Below are 19682 nucleotides of genomic sequence, written 5' to 3'. Positions count from 1 at the left end.
CTTGTCTGGACTCAGTGGGAGAGGAAGGGCATAGTCTCACAGAGACTTCATGTTCCAGGGTGGGAAGATAACCAAGTGGCCCCTACCCTCTCAGAGGAGAAGGAGGCGGGGCGCAAGGGAAGGATTGTGGGAGAGGCTGACAGGGAGGGGGCAGTGAGCAGGATGTAAAGTAAACAAGTAAAAAATAAAATTGAAAATAATTGAACATTTTTTCTAGGAAGCATCACATGGCACAACTGAGTCTCCAGTGAAACAATAAATTTTTACTTCAGTCTACTATCACATTATACCTTTAACTCTACAATTTATATATATGATCAATTCTCCCACACAGACTGCTGTGGCATTCCAATCGATCCTGGAGGAACATCAAGGGTCTAGGGATCAGGAGCCGCAGCCACTAGAAGAAAAACAAGAATTATCAACAGCATCATCAGGCACATCACTGGTGATATTGTCATGCCCAGCATCAACAACATCAGTGTCATTATCATCGGGATCAACGTAGTGAGAAACAGTGAGAAGGTGGATGCTTCTCTTGTTATTTTTAATCTCAGAAGTTGCTTCTTTTGGAATGTTGCGGTCAAAGGCTATGCTAACCTCAGAAGTCAGAGTTCAGAATGACAGCATTAAATAGACAATAACATTTAACAGGAAGTTACCCCTGCTTAGTCATTCAGGAAACACAAGGTCTTCACTGGGAGTGACCATAATCTCCTCATTCTAGACTAGAAAACAACCAATCAGAAAACAGTTTTACATGTCACTTGTATTTGTCCAAACTGGATTTATCACGTTACTGAAAATATATAAATTGAAAAAAAATTTTCAGGTTCTAGGTTATTCATGAATAACCCTATAGAAGCATGAAATTTATTAACAAAACAGACCTAGGTTTCAAGGGAAAAAAATTCATCTATTTTAAGCTACTATTTTTGTCTAACTTACCTGATCCAACTTTTTTGTCAGTGGGAGCTCCTTGGCCATTTTCTTCATGCCATGCATGTTGAATTTGGATTTTCATCCATGTTATGACAGAGAAAAGTGAGGATACAAGCCATATAAAAGGCAAAAAGGGGATGTGTGCTATCGCTGGTGCCCGAAGATATCCACCCACCCTGAGAGGGTTCATGCTGTGGTTTATTGGTTCAGCTGACGCAGAAGCATCAAAATTATCAACAGGTGCCTGAGTAGCAGGCAGACCTTCTTCTATGTCAGGAATAAAAGAAGATTCCTCATCTGAAGAAGCAGTATAAAATATTTCTTCTTCACTAAAGGATATCAAAAGAGTCAGGTTAGTCATTTGAATGGAATCAAGGGAATAACAAGTGCAGGAACCAGGAGTGGGCTCTGGGTCAGCATGGGGTTTGTACCTTGTACTCTCCTTGTAAAGAGGTAAATCAACTACATAATCCAATCCAATGTGACTAGCTGGTCCTGAGTCACCTGACACAGTACTGTCAGAAGCATATGTAAGGGACAGCTCGGGCTCATCTGCAGTCAGACCGTCAGCGGCAGTGGTGGACTTAGTCGGCGCAGGCTCATCTGCAGTCAGACCGTCAGCGGCAGTGGTGGACTTAGTCGGCGCAGGCTCAGCTGCAGTCAGACTGGCAGCAGCAGTGGTGGACTTAGTCGGCGCAGGCTCAACTGCAGTCAGACTGTCAGCGGCAGTGGTGGACTTAGTCGGCATAGGCTCAACTGCAGTCAGACTGTCAGCGGCAATGGTGGACTTAGTCGGCACAGGCTCAGCTGCAATCAGACTGTCAGCGGCAATGGTAGACTTAGTCGGCACAGGCTCAACTGCAGTCAGACTGTCAGCGGCATTGGTGGACTTAGTCGGCACAGGCTCAACTGCAGTCAGACTGTCAGCGGCATTGGTGGACTTAGTCTGCGCAGGCTCAGCTGCAGTCAGACTGGCAGCATCCTTGGTGGACTTAGTCAGTGCAGGCTCAACTGCAGTCAGACTGTCAGTGGCAATGGTGGACTTAGTCTGCGCAGGCTCAACTGCAGTCAGACTGTCAGCGGCAATGGTGGACTTAGTTGGCTCAGGCTCAACTGCAGTCAGACTGGCAGCCTTCTTGGTGGACTTAGTCTGCGCAGGCTCAGCAGCATTCAGGCTGTCAGCAGTAGAAGTGGAAGGTCCAACATCAGCAGCAGCCTCAGAAGGCACGGAATGGAAATTTTCCATTTTAGTTTTTTCATCCTATAAGGAAAATTATCATTGTTATTTTTGATTTAAAATTCACTGATTTTATTCATTTCATCACCCTTCTGATAATGTCAGGACCTTGATTTATAGTCCCCAAACTATTTCTGTATTCTGTTGATATTTAGCACTACATTCAATGATATTCAGTAACGTCTGCTTCCTTTCAGGATGAGTAAACGGCCCAGAGTCTTTAAAAATCTTTAATGTGGACATACTTAGGTTTAAACTTACCACTATTCTGCTCTTTGGGATCTAAAGTCATGGTACTTTTTAAGATGGAAATATATAAAAAGAAGTGACAAAATGTGTTTCTTGGCCTCTGATGTTTTGCTCTGCTTCTCCTCTAAATAGCAAATTTGTAATATTCTCTCTCCTTCATATTCTATGGTTCATCCCAAAAGTTCCACCAGAGAACTACTACACCTGATTAAAAAACTTCAGCAAAGTGGCTGGGTATAAAATTAACTCAAATAAATCAGTAGCCTTCCTCTACACAAAAGAGAAACAAGCAGAGAAAGAAATTAGGGAAACGACACCCTTCATAATAGTCCCAAAGAATATAAAGTACCTCAGTGTGACTTTAACCAAGCAAGTAAAAGATCTGTACAATAAGAACTTCAAGTCTCTGAAGAAAGAAATTTAAGAAGACCTCAGTAGATGGACAGATCTCCCACGCTCATGGATTGGCAGGATTAATATAGTAAAAATGGCCATTTTACCAAAAGTGATCTACAGATTCAATGCAATCCCCATCAAAATACCAATCCAATTCTTCACAGAATTAGAACAATTTGCAAATTCCTCTGGAATAACAAAAAACCCAGGATAGCTAAAACTATCCTCAACAATAAAAGGACTTCAGGGGGAATCACTATCCCTGAACTCAAGCAGTATTGCAGAGTAATAGTGATAAAAACTGCATGGTATTGGTACAGAGACAGATAGACCAATGGACTAGAATTGAAGACCCAGAAATGAACCCACACACCTATGGGCACTTGATTTTTGACAAAGGAGACAAAACCATCCAATAGAAAAAAACATAGCATTTTCAGCAAATGGTGCAGTTCAACAGAAGGTCAACATGTAGAGGAATGCAGATCGACCGATGCTTATCACCCTGTACAAAGCTTAAGTCCAAGTAGATCAAGGACCTCCACATCAAACCAGATACACTCAAACAACAGAAGAAAAAGTGAGGAAGCATCTGGAACACATGGGCACTGGAGAAAATTTCCTGAACAAAACACCAATGGCTTATGCTCTAAGTTCAAGAATGGACAAACAGGATCTCATAAAACTGGAAAGCTTCTGTAAGGCAAAGGACACTGTTGTTAGGACAAAACGGCAACCAACAGATTGGGAAAACATCTTTACCAATCCTACAACAGATAGAGGCCTTATATCCAAAATAGACAAAGAACTCAAGAAGTTAGACCGCAGGGAGACAAATAACCCTAATAAAAATGGGGTTCAGAGCGAAGCAAAGAATTCACAGCTGGGGAATGCTGAATGGCTGGGAAACACCTAAAGAAATGTTCAACATCTTTAGTCATAAGGGAAATGCAAATCAAAACAACCCTGTGATTTCATCTCACACCAGTGAGAATGGCTAAGATCAAAAACTCAGGTGACAGCAAATGCTGGCAAGGATGTGGTGGGATTGCAGACTGGTACAACCATTCTGGAAATCAGTCTGGAGGTTCCTCAGAAAATTGGACATTGAACTACCCGAGGACCCAGCTATACCTCTCTTGGGCATATACCCAAAAGATGCCCCAACTTATAAAAAAGACACGTGCTCCACTATGTTCATAGCAGCCTTATTTATAATAGCCAGAAGCTGGAAAGAACCCAGATGCCCTTCAACAGAGGAATGGATACAGAAAATGTGGTACATCTACACAATGGAATATTACTCAGTTATCAAAAACAATGACTTTATGAAATTCATAGGCAAATGGTTGGAACTGGAAAATATCATCCTGAGTGAGGTAACCCAATCACAGAAAAACACACATGGCATGCACTCATTGATAAGTGGCTATTAGACCAAATGCTTGAATTACCCTAGATGCCTAGAACAAATGAAACTCAAGATGGATGATCAAAATGTGAATGCTTCACTCCTTCTTTAAAAGGGGAACAAGAATATCCTTGGCAGGGAATAGAGAGGCAAAGTTTAAAACAGAGGCAGAAGGAACACCCATTCAGAGCCTGCCCCACATGTGGCCCACACATATACAGCCATCCAGTTAGACAAGATGGATGAAGTAAAGAAGTACAGGCCGACAGGAGCCGAATGTAGATCTCTCCTGAGAGACACAGCCAGAATACAGCAAATACATAGGCGAATGCCAGCATGAAACCACTGAACTGAGAACGGGACCCCCGTTGAAAGAATCAGAGAAAGGACTGGAAGAGCATGAAGGGGCTTGAGATCCCATATGAACAACAATGCCAAGCAACCAGAGCTTCCAGGGACTAAGCCACTACCCAAAGACTATACATGGACTGACCCTGGACTCTGACCTCATAGGTAGCAATGAATATCCTAGTAAGAGCACCAGTGGAAGGGGAAGCCCTTAGTCCTGCTAAGACTGAACTCCCAGTGAACAAGATTGTTAGGGGGAGGGAGGTAATGGGAGGAGGATGGGGAGGGGAACAGGGGGGAGGGGCTAGGGGGACGTTGGCCTGGAAATTGGGAAAGGGAATAACAATCGAAATGTAAATAAGAAATACTCAAGTTAATAAAGAAAAAAATAAAAATAAAAATAAAAAGTACCTGAGTTCCATGTCTTTGCTAAGTTCTTCCTAGAATAAAAATTACTCAGGTTCATCACCTGTAGTAGTTAATTGGAAACCAAATTGATCTAGGCATAAAGGAAGAGCATTTGAGTTTGGTTTCTATAAATTTACAGTTTCTAATGATTCCATTATGTGTAATAATTATATCTGAACTTCCTCTTTCCTAATGATGAAATTAGAGGTCTAGAGGAAGGTAATTAGCTACGTGTTGACAGTATGCAGTGGAGTAAGGAGTAAGTAGTGTGTGTAAGATCAGCAGACACACCCTTCTGCTTGCTTTGTAACTTCTGAAAGGGGATTTAAACAGGAAAGATGGCTGTTACTTTTGAATTTGTTTCTGTACTTTCTGTGACAAAATATCTGATGGGGAAAACCAGTCACTTATTTCAAGGAAGGAACAGGGAGGCCTGACTTTTGGCAGTACATTATTGGTTCTCACAGGCTGGTAGACCGGGAAGCAGATAACACAGTACTGGTACCACAAGTAGTCACAGCCATTAAAATCTACCACTGAAAACCTTCTGCTAGCGAGGCCACACCCCAAAAGTTAAACAATCTCCCAAACAGTGGCCAAGTGTTCAAACACATGAACTCCCATCTCTTTGTCTGATCCTCCCATGCACTGCTTAGCATTTGTGTTAATGTTAAATAACCCCCCCCCACACACACACATGCAGAGTTTATCTACTGTCTGTCTGTTAATGCTAACCAAAGTGTAAATCATGCTACAAATGTGATAAACCTACTTGGCAGCCTGACTGATAACTTGAATTTGATACCTGAGACTGGAAACAGAGGAAGGGAAAGATTGATTCATACAAGTTATCTTTTGATACCCACAATTCAACTTACATTCTCCTACTCCCCAAATAAATTAAGAACAGGACGTCCTTGAACTGACAGAGACCACCCTGCCTGCTTTATGAGTTCGTGAATTAACTGTGTACACCAACATACCCAGCCACCTGTTGTGGGCACCCTGCCTATAAGTACTTTGGACTTCAATGGGTAAAACCAGAATGCTGAGGTCCTGTCCAGGAAGTTAAGAAATATCAGAAGACTGACTTCTTATTTCCCCTGATGATAATTTTAATCTTTTTGCCTATCAAACATATTAAATCTGTGTGCTGGAAAAGGGGCTGAGGAGTTTAAAACATTCATTGCTCCTCCAGGACACCTGGCTTTGCTTTGTAAAACACATAATATTGGCTGACAAAGTTCTGGAACAACAAGAACAAAGGATGAAATGACCTCTTCTGATTTTTGTGGGAAGCACACGCACATAGTATACAGACAGAATACACGCAAAACATTCACACACATAAAGTCAGTCAATCCAAAGTAAATGAAACACAACTATGGTGGTCGCTTTCATGTTGACTGTACCTATTTCCAGGAGCATGTACTATTTGGTTTCTGTATTTTTATGACTTCTCCTCAGTGAGTTAAAAACATGCTCATTTTCTGTTTTTTCTTCTGTTTCCATAGTCTAATTTACTATTATAACATTTTATGACAGTGATTCTCAACCTGTCTGTCATACCCTATTGGAGGAGGGCATAGAACAGTCTCACACAGGTTGGCAAAGACCTTCTGAAAATACCAATACGACATTACAGTTGATGATATTATCAATCTGACACTGATGCAGTAGCAACAAAACAGTTGTATGGTTGGGAATCACCACAGCATGAGGAACTGTATTAAAGGTCACAGCGTTAGGAAGGTTGAGAAGCACTGCCTAATGCAGTGACTGGCAAGGAGTGAGGATATGGAGAGTGTGAAGGGAATGCTCAAGGCTGATCTTTCTCTACTTGTTCACTACTTGCTCTAGGAAGGCATAGGCACAAACACCCATCACTCCCCTTCACAAAAGGAAATAGGTTACTTCTCACATCAGTGGGGATTACCGTTGCAGATGTATTTTCTTCCCATACTTCAAGAATTGGGGCTACCCGAGAAGACACATAAACTCCAGATTTTCTAAAACTGTTCTGGCTCTTCTTAGGTTTTATGTGGATCTTTCTCCCTGATTCTCCCTGCAATGCAGAGGGGACAGTTAACTTTTTATTTGGTCCCGAAATTAACTCTTTTCTTTTAGGATGCATGCTTTTAAATCAACTTTATTACTTAGGAATTACAGGATATTGACACATGAAAATTAAAATTCATTATTAAATATAAAATATCTTCTAATATGCCTACTTACAACTTAGCAGAGGAGGACGGTAATGGGGGGAGGATGGGGAGGGGAACACACAAAGAGAAGGCGACAGGGAGGGGCTAGGGGGATGGGGAGGGTTTAGGGAGATGTTGGCCAAAAACCCGAAAACAGAATAAGAATCGAAATCTAAATAAGAAATACCCAAGTTAATAAAGATGAAAAAAGTTGCATGCATTTTCCTGAGGGTCAAGTCACTTAGGAGATTCCTGGATTATAGAAATGTCTGGACTTACTAAGAAGTACTTATTATATATAAGTACACTGTAGCTGTCTTCAGACACACCAGGAGAGATCATCAGATCTCATTATAGATGGTTGTGAGCCACCATGTGGTTGCTGGGAATTGGATTCATCAAGACCTCTGGAAGAGCAGTCAGTGCTCTTAACCACTGAGCCATCTCTCCAGCCCAGGAAAACCCATATGGGAGAGGGTGAGGGGGAAGGGATGGGGGCTCATGGACAGGAAACCTGGAAGGGGAAAAACATTGGAAAAGTAAAGAAATATATCTAATAAAGAATTTTTAAAAAAGAAATATTATGGTCTAGTAACAGTCACATTTTAAAATCAGTCAAATGTGTACTCATCTCTGCAAACAATACTTGTCAAACATCAGACATCTTCTATTGTACAAGGACTGTGCTCAATCTTCCACTCACTATGTCTTTTGAGTCCATTCTCTTATTGGCCACCACTACCCACAAGGACTTACTGCTCACTTGCAGTTTGTAGAAATCTCCACATCTACAATGTAGACTCCCTTGAGCAATCTTTCCATATAAAACTGATCCCAGTTACACTATTGCTGAATTATAACAAAATTCATAAGAAAATTAATTTCACAAAGAAGCATTTTACCTTCACAGAGGAGGTAGAGCTGACATTATCCACATTCACACACCTAGGAACAACAAAGGAGGGCTTGTCAGGGAGCCTTTAGAATAACAGCATGCAACATTCTTCCAACCTCAGTTTTGTGGCTCAATCCCTTCTTCGTGAATAAGAAACCCAGGCAAACTAGCCAGTAAACTTCAGGGGATTCTCTGTCACCACCTCCTGCCTCATCATAAGTGCCCCAGGATTCAGATGCACGTGAGATCATCAGACTTCATGTGGATTCTGAGAATCCAAACTTCTATTCTCACAGACTCATGGCAAGCACTTTATCCACTGAATCATCTCCCTACCTAAGGATGTTTGTCCATATCTCATGCTGTGTGGGAGATAGGTCTAGTAGTTTGAACATGGTTTGCTCTACAAATAATTGTTTAGCTTGTGATTATAGAAGAAATAAAGAAGCTGAAATCGTTGTACACAGAGACAAAGACAGTGTCATGTTCTGAACACTATACTTTTTACAGATTAATGTATTGTACAATGCACACATTCTTACCACGGTGATCTTCCTGTAAGTTGCATAACAGCTTCTAAATAGGGAAGCAAAATTTGTCACTAAACAACTATAGGAAACATGACAATAAGTGCAAAGGCTAATATTTGTGACCCTATATCTTTTGGCACCATTTATGAAAAGCCTTTAAAGTGAATAATTATTGGTAAATAATAAATATATGCAAAAACCTTCCTTCCCATTTCCTAGTATATTTTAAAGACACAGAGAAAATTTCATCAAAAGTTACTACTTATAAAAATTGTTGTGCAAATTACCTATGATCCTGATCACTATCAGACACAGAAATTACCATCTTAGCCTGAACTGTTGTCCCATAGTGAAGGGTTAAAAGGACAGCGTCATGTTGCCACTGCTGCTTTTTGCCTCTGGACTAGGGATGTTTGCAGCGCTCTAAGTGAGCATGCTCATCTGGTACAGCAGTGAAAGGGGCTGCTACAAAGGTCGACTTGAACTTCCTTCACTGTGGAGGAACATTCATTGCTACCACCGGGAAGCACAGTCTCTGGTGACTGTCATTGCAGGACAGTCAAATATAGGAGACTCAAAGACCTTTACAAAACATTTCCAGCTGCAAGTGTGACAAAGCTCTTGAGAGATCAGTGTGTTACTGTAGTCGAGATCTTCTGAAGAAGATGTTAAGGGCCCTCAGATCTAGCATTGATCCCTAGCTCATTTCCAGCAAAAAGAAGTTCAACATCAACTTCCATTGCCGGCCATGGCAAGAGCAACTGGAAAGACTTCCTTAGTAGTTATGCAACATGAATTATTACTCCAGAGAGAGAAGCATGAAAGAAACTTGCAGATAGAGCAGCAATCTCACATAAAACATTTTTAAAATATATTTCCACATATAAACCATAGTGTGTCTCAAGTTTCACTCTCTGGATAAAGCCTGCCCTCGAAACATGCTTCAGAGAATGAACAACCCTAGTTCATTTCCTTTACAGTATGTAAAACTCCACTGCACACCCCTTGGCATTGCCCATGACCAGAGCAAGTTTTTTCCTATCAACAAATGGGCTGAGAAAATGTCTCTATGGTGGACCGTATGCTCAGCATGTGTGGGGCCTCTTTCAGTCCTCGACAACACAAACAAAACTCCAGTGCTGAAATACATTTTTAAAAAAGACACCCACATTATGATAATTCTGTTTCCCTCAGGGTTATGTGAAGAGGGTCATTTAGGTTCCTCTACACTATTCTCTGGCTGGCTCTCTCCAAAGGCACAGTAGGTATGAGAGATGCTGTGGTGTAGGTTGCTGAAAGGATAAATTCTGTGGTGCTTCTCCCACTGTTGGAATCTAATCTTATTCAGACTCAATCAAGGGATCATTCAGTGCTGTGTACTGGAGAATGATGTGGTTTTTCAACCTTCCATCTACTGTGTCAATGTTGTTTTTACTGGAAATTTTGTCTTGCAGCATATAAATCAAGTAGCACTATATCTTTTGCTAATTAATAGAACTACAGGGAAAAGGTGCTGTCAGAGTAGCCCATATGGAGGCCGCTTTCATTGAATGCTAAGAATATCAGTTTTTATTCCCCAGCACTACCTACAAATCTCACACACTTTTCACTTCTCCAAGGGTTCCTGAGTGAGCCAGATATTTATAATATCAAGATATTTACATTAAATGGAAGACATCTAAAAATAACTATAAGATAATCTATGAATTATCAAATAAGTATGATTGAAATATTATGAAGGGAAAAATTCCAGATTATGCTAAAAACATTTAGTCTCCAAAACATAATGAAAGTAATTGAATATTGTTTTGGTTTGTTTTTTAACCTTATCATATTTTACAGACACTAACACCTATAATACGTAGCATTAATCATATATATATATTATATATAAAAAACTGAAATAAAAATGTATTTTATTACAAAGTCAACTTACTGCTATGTGTCTAGAGAAGACACAAATCATGGAATAGTGTATTTTTTGTATCATAAGACACTACACGCATGAGTAGTTCAATTTGAAGAAGCTAACACATCAGACGGTATAATTTGAATTTGACATTTCTTAGAAACAATACCTTAATAAATCTATAGTCTAAAAATGGTTGCCAGCAAGTGAACAAAGAATATAAATATATTCGTATTTGATTTCCTTATTCTTTTTATAGTAAGGGTAGAATCAGTAGAGGACTTACACTTAATCTTACCTGAATTATGCTGGATAGATGTTTTCAGAATGGATTTTAGCTGTCTTGGTGATCTTACTCGACTGTGGGGTATTTTAAGAATGTTATGTTAATATTCATATTAAACATTAATCCAATGTATTGAATTACTTCTTGTTTGATTTCCTAACTTATATTACATTACAAGTCTGGGAATACTTTCCTTTCAACTTTTCCCCATGTGGAAAAAAGGGAAGGAATTTAGCAACACAAATGAAACCATTACACAGTTACACACACACACACACACACACACACACACACACACACACACACACACCTTTCCAGCTTTTGCTCTCATAGCTATACCAAGTGATATTTTTAATCTGTAGATGCAATGGAATTAGTCCCCTGACTACATTAATCATAACAGTCTCTGCCCCTGATGCAACAAAGCACCTTTTCCCATGATACTTTGTGAATATTTCACTATCTATGATGGTATCACCCAAGTGGTTTGCTTGTCGAACATCAAATAGATTTCTGTTGCTGCTAGAACTCTTCAAAACCCACCACTGCTTTTGTAATGTTCAAGCTGCTCCTTCTTAACTCATGCATGAATGAATCCTGAAGTCACAATATGCCTGTTTCTGTGCCATTTATGCGTTTTTATGAACATAAGAAGGTAATAACAGAAAAAAAGAACAATAAGACTAAGCGCATTGAGACTGTGAAACTGTTTGCACTTCCAAGTATAAGTTAAAATGCATATTTTGCAAGGAGTCTTTGAACAGTTTTAGTATGGAAAAGTTTGAATCTTGATTTTTGACATTAGCTTGTATGATTTAGGAAATTTTAAACATGGAGGAAATAAGTCATTTGATAGTATTTATAAAATGTTTTCCTGATGTAGAGCCCAAATAAAGAGAACAACATAATTGTCTTCTCTTGTGGAGGTAATTACTCTTAATGAGCACAGAATTAGCTTGAAATACACCTTTTAATTTTCTAACAAACCAGTGTCTAACCTAGCATCCTGGACAGGAATGGATGGGCCTTCACCTGTATGTTCATGTCCAACTGATGTGGAAGGCAAAACCCCCTTTTATACAGAGATAAATAATTGTCACATGGTCATTTAGTTCTATACATTCAGCTAACCTATTGAGATTCAAAGGATCTGTTACTGTGGAAAGCAGATCATATGAATGGATAATTGACGGGTGGAACTTTCAGGAAGACATGGGACTTGTGGAATAATTAAAAGGTGAATGATTCCCTCGAGTTCCCATGCCAGGTGGAATCACATGCTCTAGATGTTTCTCTGTCCTCCATTTTCACACACTGTCTCCATAAAGGGTTGTTCCCAACCTGAAACCCACATCACGTTCCGTGGGCCATGCTAGTGTGGCCAAATGTCAAGCTAGCCCCAAGCATTCTATAGCCTAGCACGGCTTCCTGTCACAGACTCTTCTCACACTCCCAACAACCCAGTGAAGTCATGACTCAACAAACTGTAACCCAGCAACCAGAGTCATATGTTAATTACTTAATGAACAATACATTCGCACAATTAACTCATAACTAACTTATAAGGACATAAACCGCCCACCAAGATAAGATATAGTTTGTTCATCTAGACACACAAAATCCTGTACATATCCATCCCTTCAGAATAACCATAACACCCAATAAATGTACAGAGAGAATTCTTAACATCCACCTTCAAATTCTCTCAGCCTGTCATTGGATGGACTGCAACTCATGGGTGTCTTCCAACATCTATGATATATGCTACACCTTTGCATTCATAGCTGGTGCCAAAGGAGGAAAGAAATTGTTGCCATCCTCTAGTAATGACTGACTGAGAATCATTCCAAATTATGTAACATGTCAGACAAGATGAATGACTGAAATGATAACTATGAGTGTGGGTCTTAGTGCACAAGTATTTAGTAAGGCTTTGAAAAGCCAAAGAATCTTAAGTAGACACTAACTTGCACAGTTAATCCTAGCAGGCTCTTTTTAAAAACTGTATAGTTTGTTCTTGGAAATGGTGGGTGAGTATAATTTTCATTTTCTTATGAAATACACTGAACAAGTTTTCAACCTAAAATTATATTCAGAATATTGTGGGACCTGTAAGACACGAGTCTCAAAGTATACCCAAAATAATTTACTTATTATCTTTGCATTTCTCTAGTATTAATGTATTGTTAAACCTTACCGGGACAAAGGCCTTTCATCGTTAAAAACAAATACTTCTGAAAATAAAAACAAAGAATGTATTATTACAAGTATAGAAGAATATTACGAATAATCAGACTCATTATTAGTATCAATGTCTATAAGAGCAATCTAGAGAGTATTCTAGAGTAAATATTCATTTGTAGCCAATTACTTCACTTAGAACCAATCCATTCCCTATATATTTCAAATCAAGGATGACAGCAATTTATCAAACATTAATGTCTAGAAATAAATAGCCGTAAACAATTGCGACGATCCTAACTGAACTCTCTCAGAATGACAGAAAGCCCAATCCTTACCAGTATGAATATAATCAACTGTGATTCTTTTTACTCTGGGCTAATGATTCTGGAAAGAATAACAGATTGGGTCTGGTGGTGCATAACATGAATACCAACACTGAGGAAGCAAAAACACATTGATCACTGTGATTCCTTAGACAAACAGAACTACAATTTAGTGAGACAATGTCTCAACTTCACCCGTAAAAAGAGAAAAACCCAGAGCCCTCCTCAGGACACTGCACCTGAAAAACACCCAGGGATAAACAGTTGGCTGAGGGCCAGCATGAGAATACATTCAACAAGAGCCAAATCAACATGACACATCCTGAGCCCAGATATCCTACTACAGCAAGACCTGGATATCCTAACACAATCAAAGCACAATGAAATTACTTTGAAACCAATCTTATTGATATGATAGAGGAATTTAAAGGAGAAATTAATAAATCCCTTAAAATGTACAGGAAAATATAATCAAACAGGTGAAAAATGAATAAAACATGTCAATACCTGCAAATGATAAAAAAAAGAAATAAAGGAAACAAACTGATGGAACCTTGGAGATGGAAAATCTACAAAAGAGAACAAGAACAGAAGCACAGCCAACACAATAAAAGAATTGGAAGAGATGATCTCAGGCATAGAATATATACTTTAAGAAATTAATACATCATCCAAAGAAAAGGTTACCTAAAAAAATGACTGACCCAAAATGTTCAGGTAGTCTGAGACACTGTGAAATTTCCTACTAAGAATAATAGCTATGAGCAAAAGTGGAGAGTACGAGCTCCAAGGATGAGAACATATGTTCAGCAAAATCATAGAAGATAATTTATACAACGTAAAGAAAGAATGCTTCTGAACATAAAAGAACCTCACAGAACACCAAATTGATTAGTGTTCCCAACACATAATAATCTCTTCACAAAACGAGAATGGTAGGAATTAACACTCATTGGCTATTAATATCTCTCAATATAAGTGAACTCATCTTCCCCACTAAAAAGACACAGCCTGACAAGCAGGATGTGAAATTAGGACCAAATCTATGAAAAATAGGAATGGAAGAAGTTTCCCAGAGTAAAGGCACAGAAAATATCCTCAACAACATCATAGAAGAAAACATCCCAAACTTCAAGAAAAAGATGCCTATCTACACACAAGAAGCTTAAAGTACAAATAATACTTTATTGTGCCAGAAAAGAAAATCCTCCAGCTACATAATAACCAAAACAGTAAATCCACCAAAAAAGAGAGAAAATTAAAAAGTGGCAAGGAGAAAGAGGCAAGTAACATATTACATATAAAGGCAAACCAATCAGAAATATACCGAACTTCTCAACAGAGAATTAAAAGCCAGAAGTGCCAATGAGATGTCTTCTAGACCCTAAGAGACTACAACTGTCAGCCCAGACTACAACACTTAACAAAATTTTCAAACAACATACATGGAGTAAAAAGATATTTTGTGACAAAACCAAATACAAACTATATCTTTCTACTAATCCATACCTACCAGGGATGCTACAAGCAAAACTCCAAGACAAGTAGAGTAACTGAACTCAACAAAACAGAAGAAATTAATAATCACACAGCAAAACCAATAGAAGAGAAAGACATGCAAACCAACATCAAAATAATAAGTAAAAGCAATCGTTAGTCATTAATACCTCTGAACAGGAACAGATTCACTTGCCAAACAAAAAGACAGGGTCTAAGAGAGCAGATGTATAAACAGAATCTATCGTTCTGTTGCATATCGAAACGGAACTCAGCCACAAAGATAAAAACTACCACAAAATAAAGGGCTGAACAAAAGGACTGAAAAGCAAATGGACCCAAGACACAAGCTGAAGCAGTCAATCTAATAACTGGTAAAATAGACCTTCGATCAGAAATAATCAAAAGAGATGGGAAAGGACACTGCATACAAATCAAAGGAAAATACACCAACATGATGTCTCAATTCTGAACAATGCCTGAGATGCAAGGGCATCCTGCTTCATAAAAGAAACATTTACTAATTTGGCTAAAGCTTAAACCACACCTCAAACCTCACAAAATAAGAGTAGGGGGCATCAACTACATATTATCACTATTATGACCAAAGGACATGTCACCAAAAGAGAAACTAAACTGAAAAATTATGCAACTCATAGATGGCATGTACCAAATGGACCTAACAGCTATCTACAGAACCTTTCACACAAATAAAAAATATGTACCGTCTCAGCATCTCATGGAATGTTCTCCAAAATTGAACATATATAGATACAGATCTACATCAACAGATAAAAGAAAAGGGAAAAAAAGAACCAACAACAATCCCCCCAAAAAACTCTTGCATCTAATAAGGTCACCATGGACTAAAGCTGGACTACATCAACAAGAAAACAACAGAAATCATACAATCTGATAGAAACTGAACAATACTATGCTCGGTGACCACTGGTGCAAGAAGAAATCGAAGACTTTCTAGAATTCAATGAAAATGAAGGCACAAAACATCCCAACTTAGGGAACACAATAAAAGCAGTGCAAAAGGAAAGTTCATAGCACTATGTCCCTTCATAAAATGGAGCAATTTCATAAAAGCAGCTAAACATCAAATCTGAAATATTGAAAAAAAGAAGCAAACAGGCTCAAGAGAAGATGGTATGAAAATTAAACATAGAAACATGGCAAACAATACAGAGAACAAAACCAAGGGCTGCTTACTCAAACCCACTGACATGTGATTTGACACCCATCACAAAACAAGGTGACAAACTCAAGTGAGAGTAAATGCTGGCAGGATGTGGAGCAAAGGGAAGTCTACTCCATCACTGGTGGGTGTCAACAATAACTGGATATCAATTGGGTGGTTTCTCAGAAAACTGAGAATAGTTCTACCTCCAGGGCCAGCTATAACTCTCCTGGGTGTAGTCAGAAAGATGTCACACGATACCAAAGAACCACATCTTAAACTATGTTCTAGTAGCTTTGCTCATACCAACCAGAAACTGGAAACAACCTAGATGTCCCTCTACTGAACAATGGATAAAGGAAAAGATGTGTACCTACATTATGGCATACTATGCAGCCATTAAGAACAAGGGCAGCATGAATTATACAGTCAAAGCAATGGAACGTGAGAACATCATCCTGAGTCCCAACAGGACATGTGTGGTATGTACTCACTTATAGATGGTTATTGGCCAAAAAGTGCAGGTACCATAGAACTATCCACAGACTCAGAAAAGCTACACAAGAAGGAATGCACAAGTGAGGATGCCTGAATCTCACTTAAATGAGTGTACAAAGCAGTCCTAAGAGGAAGTCGGAGGGAGTGAACTGGATAGAGAAGAGATACAGAGGGGTAGGGAGGGGTTCAGAATCAGGTGTGGGGAAGGAAGAGGAGTGATGGGTGGAAGGTTCTGAAAATGAATGGAAATCTGCAACTGACAAGGGTGAAGAGCAGGGGGCATCTCTGATGAGACAGAGACCTAGAATCATTGAGGCACCCAAGAAAAAACTGGGATGACCTTAGCTGTGACTGACCACGTTGGGGATATGGCACCCATAATTTATTTTGTCTACCAAAAATATTGCAAGTCCAAGGTTAGAGCAGAGACTGAGAGTATGGCCAACCAAGAGCAGCCCAAATTGAGACCAATCTCATGAGCAGGTACCAATCCCTGACATTATTAATGATATTCTTTAATGTTTGCAGGCATGAGCAAGCTGTCATCTGAGAGGCTCCATCCAGCATCTCACTTGGACACATAGATACAGATACCCACAGCCAAACAGTGGAGGGAACATGGGAATCTATGTGGAAGAATACAGGAAAGTACTGAGTACCCAAAATGGGATAGCAATTCCACAGGAAAACCAACAGAGTAAACTAACCAGGACCCTTGAGGCTCTTAGGCTAGGGACCACCAACCAAAGTACATACATGGGCTGGGCCTAGGCCTCCCCGACCTACATAGCAGACATGCATCTTGGTCATCATGTGGGTCCAAAGAACTGGAGCGAGGGCTATCCCAAAAGCTATTGCATATCCTTGGGATATGTTGTTCTAACTCGGCTGATTCGTCGGGACTCAATGGGAAAGGAAGCACCTAGCCTTGCAGACACGTCAAGTGCAAGTCTCCTACCCACTCAGGGGAGAAGGAGTGGGAGATGGAGGAAGGATTGTGTAAAAGGAGTGACCAGGAGACAATCGATGAGCTGAATTTAAAGTGAATAAGTAAAGAAAAATTATATTAAGTAAGAATAATAATTTATAGACCTGAGATATGGGTCAGCATTTAAGCACACGTGGTGCTCTTCCAGAGGACTACAGTTCAGTTCTCAGTCCCGTCTCTAAAACTCTTACTCCAACTCTATGAGAATGACTACTTCTGGCTTCATAGGTCACATGTACACATACTTTTTTTTTTTATTAACTTGAGTATTTCTTACTTACATTTCGAATGTTATTCCCTTTCCCGGTATCCGGGCCAACATCCCCCTAACCCCTCCTCCTCCCCTTCTTTATGGGTGTTCCCCTCACCATCCTCCCCCCATTGCCGCCCTCCCCCCAACAATCACGTTTACTGGGGGTTCAGTCTTAGCAGAACCCAGGGCTTCCCCTTACACTGGTGATCTTACTAGGATATTCAATGCTACCCATGAGGTCAGAGTCCAGGGTCAGTCCATGTATAGTCTTTAGGTAGTGGCTTAGTCCCTGGAAGCTCTGGTTGCTTGGCATTGTAGTTCATATGGGGTCTCGAGCACCTTCAAGCTCTTCCAGTTCTTTCTCTGATTCCTTCAATAAGGGTCCTATTCTCAGTTCAGTGGTTTGCTGCTGGCATTCGCCTCTGTATTTGCTGTATTCTGGCTGTGTCTCTCAGGAGAGATCTACATCCAGCGCCTGTCGGCCTGCACTTCTTTGCTTCATCCCTCTTGTTTAATTGGGTGGCTGTATATGTATGGGCCACATGTGGGGCAGGCTCTGAATGGGTGTTCCTTCTGTCTCTCTTTTAATCTTTGCCTCTCTATTCCCTGCCAAGGGTATTCTTGTTCCCCTTTTAAAGAAGGAGTGAAGCATTCACATTTTGATCATCCGTCTTGAGTTTCATGTGTTCTAGGCATCTAGGGTAATTCAAGCATTTGGGTTAATAGCCACTTATCAATGAGTGCATACCATGTGTGTTTTTCTGTGATTGGGTTACCTCACTCAGGATGATATTTTCCAGGTCCAACCATTTGCCCCTTGAATTTCATAAAGGCATTGTTTTTGATAGGTAAGTAATATTCCATTGTGTAGATGTACCACATTTTCTGTATCCATTCCTCTGTTGAAGGGCATCTGGGTTCTTTCCAGCTTCTGGCTATTATAAATAAGGCTACTATGGGCTGGAGAGTTGGCTCAGCAGTTAAGAGCACTGTCTGCTCTTCCAGAGGTCCTGAGTTCGATTCCCAGCATCCACATTGTGGCTCATAACTATCTGAAATGGGATCCGATGCCCTCTTCTGTGTGTCTGAAGACAGCTACAGTGTACTCATATAAATAAAATAAATCTTAAAAAAATAAATTTTTAAAATGAAAAAAGACAATGTGGGATACCATTCACCTACTAAGGACAAAGATAATGAATTTTGCTGGTGAATGAATAGAACTTGAGAGTATCTTCCTGAGTGACATAACCCAGACCCAAAAGACATGGATGGTGTATACTCACTTCTAAGTGGATATTAGCAATAAAGTACAGGATATCACTACTATACTCAGGACCAAAAGAAGATGAGCAAGAAAGAACCAAGAGAGGATTTTGAATCTAACTTAGAACATACTGTAAAATAGTCAGAGGAGGCAGAGGAAGGAAGGAACTAGATGGGAGTGGGTAAATTTGGGACAAGTGAGTGTTTCAGGATCGGGTCTGGGGAGATACAGAGGAGATGGCTTGACAGCCATGAAAATGAATGGATAGCTGCAGCTGGTAGGGGTGGGGTTATGGAAAAATTTTACTTGATCATCACATTAGATGCTGATAAAGCCATATAAAAACAAACACCCCTTCATGTTAAAAGTCTTAGAGACCTCAGTGATCAAATTTGCATACCTAAACCAGCCAATAGACAATAACAACTTAAATGCAGAGAAACTTAAAACCAGAGAGTAAGCAAAGCTGCCCACATACAAAGGAGACCTCGCAAAATCTACCAAAGTACACCTACACCAAAGGTGATAAACCCTTACAGAAAAGTGTCTGGATACAAGATTAACTCCGAAACCAGCAGCCCTCCCTCATACAATAGTTAAAAGAGATAAGAAAAAATTTAGCCAAGCAAAACCCTTCACAGTAACCACAGGGAACATTAAATAGCCCAGTA

The 19682-nt window shown here is 39.7% G+C and overlaps 1 protein-coding gene across 2 annotated transcripts; it reads right to left on the bottom strand.

Annotated features, from left to right (window-relative positions):
• Positions 1-243: 243 nt before the first annotated feature.
• On the bottom strand, positions 244-7169 carry LOC148000446 (uncharacterized). 2 transcript variants are annotated; one of them, XM_087589344.1, is made up of 4 exons: positions 6928-7169; positions 1374-2203; positions 949-1271; positions 244-400 (listed from the first exon to the last, which is right to left on the bottom strand). In XM_087589344.1, the coding sequence occupies exons 1-4, from the start codon at positions 7123-7125 to the stop codon at positions 378-380; spliced, it is 1374 nt and encodes a 457-aa protein (XP_087445470.1). In that variant the 5' UTR covers positions 7126-7169; the 3' UTR covers positions 244-377. The 2 variants fall into 2 exon arrangements, with proteins under 2 accessions (XP_087445470.1, XP_087445469.1); XM_087589343.1 differs by having other exon boundaries at positions 949-2203.
• Positions 7170-19682: the final 12513 nt, after the last annotated feature.

Source organism: Rattus norvegicus, chromosome 16 (assembly GCF_021556685.1).
Source record: "Rattus norvegicus strain SHRSP/BbbUtx chromosome 16, alternate assembly SHRSP_T2T, whole genome shotgun sequence".
NCBI lineage: Eukaryota > Metazoa > Chordata > Mammalia > Rodentia > Muridae > Rattus > Rattus norvegicus.
This window is presented reverse-complemented; position numbering and strand designations above follow the sequence as displayed.

Coding starts and splice junctions, on each gene's coding strand:
- LOC148000446 (XM_087589343.1), bottom strand. CDS start 7,125: ATGCATCCTAAAAGAAAAGAGTTAATTTCGGGACCAAATAAAAAGTTA. Junction 2,204..6,927: donor AAGAAAATACATCTGCAACG/GTAATCCCCACT, acceptor TTTTCCTTATAG/GATGAAAAAACTAAAATGGA. Junction 401..948: donor TGACAAAAAAGTTGGATCAG/GTAAGTTAGACA, acceptor TTTTTCTTCTAG/TGGCTGCGGCTCCTGATCCC.